Source organism: Eriocheir sinensis, chromosome 24, assembly GCF_024679095.1.
Source record: "Eriocheir sinensis breed Jianghai 21 chromosome 24, ASM2467909v1, whole genome shotgun sequence".
Lineage (NCBI taxonomy): Eukaryota > Metazoa > Arthropoda > Malacostraca > Decapoda > Varunidae > Eriocheir > Eriocheir sinensis.
Window position 1 is genome coordinate 17,628,456 of NC_066532.1, and position 9,171 is coordinate 17,637,626.

General features: G+C 39.3%; 1 protein-coding gene across 1 annotated transcript in view; it reads left to right on the top strand.

Moving 5' to 3' along the window:
• Positions 1-212: 212 nt before the first annotated feature.
• LOC127002984 (uncharacterized) overlaps positions 213-9,171 on the top strand; it is a 63,420-nt gene continuing 54,461 nt past the window's right edge. The window contains exon 1 of the mRNA XM_050869335.1: positions 213-360. Within this exon, the coding sequence (XP_050725292.1) occupies position 360 (1 nt within the window). The 5' untranslated portion in view covers positions 213-359. The remainder of the gene's footprint in view (positions 361-9,171) is intronic.

A 9,171-nucleotide genomic window follows, 5' to 3' on the forward strand; every position in this document is an offset into this window, starting at 1 on the left:
GGGATGATATGAAACGAAGTATGATGATATGAAGTGTTGGTGAAGTGAAGTGAAGTGACGGGGGGAGGATATGAAGTGCACGGCAATTATGAAAAAAGTGAAGTGAGATGATGCGAAATGAAGAGGAAGGGGGAAGGAAGGGGGTTGATATGAAACGAAGTATGATGATATGAAGTGTTGATGAAGTGAAGTGAGGGGAGGGGGGGGGGGAGGATATGAAGTGCACGGTAATTATGAAGAAGTGAAATGAGATGATAACGAAGTGAAGAGGGAAGGAAGAGGTTGATATGAAACGAAGTATGATGATATGAAGTGAAGTGAGATGATACGCCTGTCCGTTCGGTTCTTCCTTGAGACTAAGTAAGTGTTGTTGTTTTTTATTCATTTGTGTTGTGGTAAAAATTGTTAGGGTTATTCCACTTCTTTACTCTTATTTCCTCTTCTTCTTCTTCTTCTTCCTCTTCTTCTTCTTCTTCTCTTTCTCCTCTTTCATCCTTTCTTCACCTTCTCCACTTATATTTTACCTCCTTTCCATCTTTTTCTTCCTTTTCCACTTCTTATTCATCTCCTCCTCCATTTCTTTTTATTTCTTCCTTTTCTTCTTCCTTCTCCTCCTCTCCCACCTCTTACCCCTACAGCCTCCTTCTCCTCCTCCTCCTCCTCCGCCTCTCATGTCTCAATCCCTTCTCACAACACACACACACACACACACACACACACACACACACACACGGACACAGTTACATACATTCCCATACAAGTAACCATACATATATAATTAAGAGAAAACCACATGCGTCTCAATGATATAACCTAACCCGCCCTGTCCTTCACTCCCTATATCCTTTTCCAGACATTTATTTTAATTATTTTATAGGCCTGTTATGAAAAAGGTATAGTATGTTTAATTTTTATTTTTTTGACATGTAATTAGTATCGGTATTTCAGACATTATTTTCTATTATCTTTTTTTCAGGCGTTATAATTTTTTTCTGATCTTTCTTATCTTTATTCATCATTATTATTTTCTCTTATCTCTTTCAGGCATTATAATTTTTTTCAGTCATGTTATTCAGTTTATTTTTCAGACATTAATATTGCAGATTAAACTTTTTCAGACATGATTTTTTTTCAGACATATCAAAGTTATTTTCAGACATATTATAAAGTTTATGTTTCAGACATTATAAAGTTTATTTTTCAGACATATTGATTTATTTTTCAGACATTATTATTAAGTTTATTTTTCAAACATTATTATTAAGTTTATTTTCAGACATATTATTATTAAGTTTATTTTTCAGAGATTATTGTTATTAAGTTTATTTTTAAATATATTATTGAGTTTATTTTTCAGACATTATTATTAAGTTTATTTTCAGACATATTATTATTATTATTAAGTTTATTTTTCAGACATATTATTAAGTTTATTTTTCAGACATATTATTATTAAGTTTATTTTTCAGACATATTAGTATTAAGTTTATTTTTCAGACATATTAGTATTAAGTTTATTTTTCAGACATAAGTATTATTATTAAGTTTATTTTTCAGACATATTATTATTAAGTTTATTTTTCAGACATATTAGTATTAAGTTTATTTTTCAGACATAAGTATTATTATTAAGTTTATTTTTCAGACATATGATTATTAAGTTTATTTTTCAGACATTATTATCAAGTTTATTTTTCAGATATTATTATTATTAAGTTTATTTTTCAGACATAGGTATTATTATTAAGTTTATTTTCAGATATATTATAAGTTCCTTTTTCAGACATATTATTATTAAGTTTATTTTTCAGACATATTATTATTAAGTTTATTTTTCAGACATATTATTATTAAGTTTATTTTTCAGAACAATGAAGTATTTCTTTAGACATAATATTAACGTAATTTCTCATTTGACTCACGCTTCATCGACTGTCCTTTGTTTTCTTTTTTTTCTTTTTTTTTTCTTATCCTTCTCTTTTATTGTTTCTTCTCTTTTAGGTCCTTCTCTCTCTCTCTCTCTTTAGGTATTTTTATTTCGTTTTTCTCTTTTTTTCAGTAGATTTCAGATTGTCCGACTGTCCTTTGTTTTCCTTCTTTCTCTTTTCTTTCTTTCTTTCGTTGGTCTCTTAATGGTTTCTTCTTTTAGGTCTCTCTCTCTCTCTCTCTCTCTCTCTCTCTCTCTCTCTCTCTCTCTCTCTCTCTCTCTCTCTCTCTCTCTTTAAGTATTTTTCTTTCGTTTTTCTCTTATTTTCAGTAATTTCAGATTGTCCGACTGTCCTTTGTTTTCCTTCGTTCTCTTTTCTTCCCTTTTCGGCATTTAACTCTTCCTGTATTTCTCTCTTTGGTTGTCTTTTTCTCTATTGTTTTCTTAGTTGTGTCACTTATAACCGAGTGTCCTTTTTTTCCCTTATTCGATATTTTCTCTTTCAATGTTCTGTTTAGCTTCTTCTCTGTCTTTCATCTCTATCGTCTCCTCTTTCGGTATTTCTATCTCCATTTTCTTCTCTTTAAAGTCAATTCTTCCTCTGTCCTTCGTTTTCTTCATCCTCCTTTTTCGTCCTCCTCCGCCCCGTTCTCCCCTTCAAAAATAGAGCTCTCAAAAGTTCATGGTTCAGTCAAAAGGGGAAGAAGTATAAGGTTAAAAAAGAAAAGGGTAGCTTATACTTTTTCAACCGTGAACTTTGGTTGGGTCTGTCTTTCTATCTATCTATCTGTCTGTCTATCTGTTTATCTGTCTAGGAAGGTGCATGAAGGGTGCGAGGAGGCTTGATCGAAGTTTAAGTAGATTGAGTTTGATAAGGGTGATTAATAAGTTTTTTTTTCTTTTTTCTTCTTCTTCTTCTTCTTCTTCTTCTTCTTCTGCTTCTGCTTCTTTTTCTTTTTCTTCTTCTTCTTCTTCTACTACTTTTTTTTCTTCTTCTTCTTCAAATACAACTCCTTCTTCTCATCCCCCCCTCCTCCTCCTCCTCATCCCCCCTCCTCTCCTCTTCTTCTTCTTTTTCTTCTTCTTCATCTTCTTCTTCTTCTTCTTCTTCTTCTTCTTCTTCTTCTTCTTCTTCTTTAAATACAACTCCTTCTTCTCATCCCTCCTCCTCCTCCTCCTCCTCCTTATCCTCCACCCCCACCTCCTCCCACTCAGCATCTTCACCTAATCCCACACAAAAAGGCGATCCAACACTCTTCTAAACCCACACCCTTACATAACCCTCTACACACACGATCCAGGAAGTAACATACGGTAATAGGATCTAAACCCTTATACGGTAATAGGATCCAACCCCTTTACCCGATCCCCTTTCCTTTTTACCTCCCCACAAAACACGCGGCTGGTCAAGGCTATAGAGGCGTGAAGAGCTGACAGTTGTGGTCTTAGGATCCAACCCTTTATAGAGAGGTTCTGGTGTTATGGGTGTGTGGTGGGGTGGGGGGTTGTGTGGAGGGGGGGGAGGGGGAGTGTGTGTGTGTGTGTGTGTGTGTGTGTGTGTGTGTGTGTATTCTTGAAGGTGTTATAGTAAGATATTTCGTTACTTATGAATGATATTTTTTTTCATGATTATTATTATTATTATTATTATTATTATTATTATTATTATTGTTCTTGATCTTGTTTTTATCTTTTTTCTTCTTCTTCTTCTTCTTCTTCTTCTTCTTCTTCTTCTTCTTCTTCTTCTTTTTCTTCTTCTTCTTCTTCTTCTTCTTCTTCTTCTTCTTCTTATTATTATTATTATTATTATTATTATTATTATTGATGTTTCGTGATGATGATGATGATGATGAATGATGACTATAGTGATGATACGGAATGGTGATGACGTAGTGGTGATGAAGGTGGTGGTGGTGAATGGTGGTGACCTTGATCTGAAGGACGCCTAGTGGTGGTGATGGTGGTGGTGATGGTGGTGGTTTTGGTGTTTGGAGGTGAGGTGATGAGCGAAGATGCCACGTGAAGGAGGAGGAGGAGGAAGAGGAGGAGGAGAAGGAGGAGGAGGAGAGAACCGGTTTAAGTTGATAAGAGGAAGAGGAAGAAGAAGGGGGGTCAGGAAGGGGAAAAAAAAGGAGGATGGGAAGAGGAAACAGGGAGAAGTTACAGGAAAAAAAAAAGAAAATATTGGAAGGGAGAAGGGAGAAGGGAAGGGGAGGGGGAGAGAAAGGGGAAGAAGGAAGAGGGAAGAGGTAAGAAGAAGGAGGAGAGAGGGAAGGTGGAAGGAGAAAGGACAATGGAAGAGGGAAAGGAAGGGAAGGAAGGGGAAGGGAAAGGAAGGGAAGGGGATGAGAGAGGAGAGAGGGAAAAGGAAGTCATGGAAAGAATCAAAAAGAATGAAGAAGGGAAAGACACACAGAGAAGAGGAAGGGAAGGAAGGGAAAGGGAGGAAGGGAAGGGGATGAGAGAAGAGAGAGAGAAAAGGAAGTCATGGAAAGAATAAAAAAGAATGGAGAAGGGAAAGACACAGAGAGAAGAGGAAGGGAAGGGAAGGGAAGGGAACCAGTCTTGACCCCGTAGCCTTGCCGTATGGGAGGTTCATTGAGGACACGATTTAGTGGTAGGCTATTGGTAGTTGTGGTGGTGATGAGCTTTTGTCCCAGATAGCGCCTGTAGGCATTTTTGGGGTCCCCTTGTTAGTGGCGCAGGCGAATTTTTTTTATAGTGGCTCCCGTGATGTGTGACTCTTGCCTGGCCCATGCTGCCCCCCGGTGCTCCACTTGACCGAAGTTATTGAAGTTAAGGTTGACTGAAGATCTGAGCAGCATGTGGGCGAGGGCTTAAAAAATCAGCTTGTTTCGGTGGGACTCGAACATGGGTCCACAGGTTCACCACGCCCGTACACTGACTACTCGACCACCGCTTTCTCTCTACACTTAGTTACGTTTATTGTTTTCATCTTTTACATCATTACCATCATCATCCTTTTTTATCAAGGCCAAAAATGTGTTCCTGTTTTTGTTGTTGTTGTTGTTGTTCTCGAGGCAGTGGTAACAAAAAATATGTATCGCATAATATAAAAATTCCTCAAAGTTGTTTCCGGACCAGTTTAGTAAAGTTATGTATATTTTTTTTCATCTTTTACGCCATTACCATCATCATCCTTTTCTTGTTCTTGTTTTTCTTCTTGTTTTTGTTCTTGTTCTTCATCTCGTTTTTTATTATCAAGGCCAAAAATGCGTTCCTGTTTTTGTTGTTGTTGTTGTCGTCGTTGTTGTTGTTGTTCTCGAGGCAATGTTAACAAAAAGTATATACCGCATAATATAAAAATTCCTCAAAGTTGTTTCCGGGCCAATTTTGTAAAGGGCGCGCCAAGGTCACACACACACACACACACACACACACACACACACACACACACACACACGTTTCAGCATTCGGGAAAACACACACATACGCAAGGACTATTTTTTCGTTTTTCTTTTTCTTTCTGAGAGGAAGGAAAAAAAAAAACTGAACCAAGACAAAAAAAAAAAAAAGCTGAATCAATAGTTATTTTTGTCAGTGTGTGTGTGTGTGTGTGTGTGTGTGTGTGTGTGTGTGTGTGTGTGTGTGTGTGTGTTCTCCTTTTCTTCCCTTTCCCTTTCTTATTCTTTTTTCTTTTTCGTCCCTTTTCATTAATTTTCTTCCTTTCCACTTTCCCTTTTTTTCTCATTCTTTTTTTCTGACCCCTTCCGTTTTCCCTCCCTCTCTCCTTTTCTCTTCCTTCTTCTTTCATTTTTTCTCCCCCTTCCGTTTTCCCTCCCTTTCTCCTTTTCTTTTCCTTCTTCTTTCGTTTTTTCTCCCCCTTCCGTTTTCTCTCCCTTTCTCCTTTTCCTTCTTCTTTCGTTTTTTCTCCCCCTTCCGTTTTCCCTCCCTTTCTCCTTTTCTCTTCCTTCTTCTTTCGTTTTTTCTCCCCCTTCCGTTTTCCCTCCCTTTCTCCTTTTCTCTTCCTTCTTCTTTCGTTTTTTCTGCCTCTCTTCCGTTTTCCCTTCCTTCTCCTTTTCATTTTTACTCCTTTTCCCTTTTCCGTCCCCCTCCCCATTTTCCTTTTCCCTTTTCCCCCTTCTCCGCCATCCCTTTAGGTTGGTTTTATATGATTTCCCTTTTTGCTGTTTGCTGTCGAAGGGAAAGGAAGGGAAGCACACATTTATAAGCGTTGTAATGAGTGAATCCTGTTATGTCTCAACCTCTCATTACGGAGGAAAACACTGTTACCAAACCAAAATTTCATCTCTTTGTTTAGTCATTGCAAGGTTGGTTTTATTTTATGTGTTGAAAGCGGTTTGTTCTTGAAGGGAGAGGAAAGGGAACACACGTAAGCTTTGTAGTGAGTGAATCCTGCTTTGTCTCGAGAGAGGAAAACACTGTTACCAAACCAAAATTTCATCTCTTTGTTTAGTCATTGCAAGGTTGGTTTTATTTTATGTGTTGAAAGCGGTTTGTTCTTGAAGGGAAAGGAAGGGGAACACACGTAAGCTTTGTAATGATCCTGCTTTGTCTCGAGAGAGGAAAACACTGTTACCAAACCAAAATTTCATCTCTTTGTTTAGTCATTGCAAGGTTGGATTTATTTTATGTCTTGGTAACGGTTTGTTCTTGAAGGGAAAGGAAGGGGAACACACATAAGCTTTGTAACGATCCTGCTTTGTCTCTCGAGAGGAAAATACTGTTACCAAACCAAAAATCCACCTCTTTGTTTACTTGGTTTTATATTATGTCCTTCTTGCGGTATGTTCTTGAAGGGAAAGGCAGGGGAAACACACATAAGCTTTGTAATGAGTGAATCCTGTTTTGTCTCAAGAGGGAGGAAAACACTGTTACCAAACCAAAAATCCACCTCTTGGCTTCGTCCCTGTAAGACTGATATTCCTGTTCTGCCATTAGGTTTGTTCTTGAAGGGAAAGGAAGGGGAACACACATAAGCCTTGTAATGAGTGAATCCTGCTTTGTCTCAAGAGAGGAAAACACTGTTACCAAACCAAAAGTCCACCTCTTGGCTTCGTCCCTGAGTAAAACTGATTGATATTCCTGTTCTGCCATTAGGTTTGTTCTTCAAGGGAAAGGAAGAAAAATACACGTTTAAAAGTTTTCGTAATGTGAGAATCCAGTAAAGCAAGATCCGGCTGTTAATTTTGGTCCTCATGAAGCAATATGAGTCGATCAATAGTGAAGTTACTGCAAGAGGGGAAAAGGAAGGGAAGGGAAAGGAACTATATGGCTTTCGTAAAGGAATAATCCAGGAAACTAAAATGCGTTTGTTACCTTGTTTCCTTGTAGTAATGTGAACAAAGAGCGGTTACTGCAAGACAGGGAAAAAGGGAAAGGAAGAAAAGGGAATGGGGAGGCAAAGGAAGAAAAGGGAATGGGGAGGGAAGGGAAGAAAAGGGAATAGGGAGGGAAGGGAAGAAAAGGGAATGGGGAGGGAAAGGAAGGGAAGAAAAGGGAATAGGGAGGGAAAGGAAGAAAAGGGAATGGAGAGGGAAGGGAAGAAAAGGGAATGGGGAGGGAAGGGAAGAAAAGGGAATGGGGAGGGAAGGGAAGAAAAGGGAATAGGGAGGGAAGGGAAGAAAAGGGAATGGGGAGGGAAAGGAAAAGGGAATGGGTAGGGAAGGGAAGAAAAGGGAATAGGGAGGGAAGGGAAGAAAAGGGAATGGGGAGGGAAGGGAAGAAAAGGGAATAGGGAGGGAAAGGAAAAGGGAATGGGTAGGAAGGAAGAAAGGGAATAGGGAGGAAGGGAAGAAAAGGGAATGGGGAGGGAAAGGAAAAGGAATGGGTAGGGAAGGGAAGAAAAGGGAATCGGGAGGGATGGGAAGAAACGGGAATGGGGAGGGAAAGGAAAAGGGAATGGGTAGGGAAGGAAGAAAAGGGAATAGGGAGGAAGGGAAGAAAAGGGAATAGGGAGGAAGGAAGAAAAGGGAAGTGGGTGGTAAAGGAAAAGGGAATGGGTAGGGAAGGGAAGAAAAGGGAATAGGGAGGGAAGGGAAGAAAAGGGAATGGGGAGGGAAGGGAGGAAAAGGGAATAGGGAGGGAAGGGAAGAAAAGGGAATGGGAAGGGAAGGGAGGAAAAGGGAATGGGGAGGGAAAGGAAGGGAAGAAAATGGAATCGGGAGGGAATGGAAGGGAAGAAAAGGGAATAGGGAGGGAAGGGAGGAAAAGGGAATGGGGAGGGAAGGGAAAAAAAGGGAATGGGGAGGGAAAGGAAGGGAAGAAAAGGGAATAGGGAGGGAAGGGAGGAAAAGGGAATGGGAAGGGAAGGGAAGAAAAGGGAATGGAGAGGGAAAGGAAGTGAAGAAAAGGAATAGGGAGGAAGGAGGAAAGGAATGGGAAGGGAAGAAAAGGGAATAGGGAGGGAAGGGAAAGAAAGGAATGGGAAGGGAAGGGAAGAAAAGGGAATAGGGAGGGAAGGGAGGAAAAGGGAATGGGAAGGGAAGGGAAGAAAAGGGAATGGAGAGGGAAAGGAAGAAAAGGGAATAGGGAGGGAAAGGAAGAAAAGGGAATGGGAGGAAAGGGAAGAAAAGGGAATGGGGAGGAAGGAAGAAAAGGAATAGGGAGGAAGGGAAGAAAAGGAATGGGAGGAAGGGAAAAGGGAATAGGGAGGGAAGGGAAGAAAAGGGAATGGGGAGGGAAGGGAAGAAAAGGGAATAGGGAGGGAAGGGAAGAAACGGGAATGGGGAGGGAAAGGAAGGGAAGAAAAGGGAATAGGGAGGGAAGGGAAGAAAAGGGAATAGGGAGGGAAAGGAAGAAAAGGGAATGGGAGGAAAGGGAAGAAGAACGGGAAGAAGGTGATGGTTAGCTTTTGCAATGGTAGAAAACAGCAAGCCGAGATTCAGCTTAAGACTTGGGTCACCTTGAAGCGATGTGAGGCAATTGTGGCGTTACTGGAAAGAGAAGGGGGAAGGTGTTTTAAAGGATGTGATAATAAGAGAAAAAATAATAAGAAAAAGATGATGAGGATACGAATGATGAAAGGAAGAAGAAAAGGCAGAGAATAAAAAAAACACGGAGATAGCCTACTGTTGCAATAATGAAAAGAATAAAGAAAATGAATAAGATGATGAGAATATTAATGATGAAAAGAAGAAAAGACAGAATAAAAAAAATGGAGATAGCCTACTGTTGCAATAATGATAGGAAAGAAAATGAATAAGATGAAAATATTAATGATGAAAAGAAGAAAAGAGAGAAAATAAGAAAAAAAAAACGGA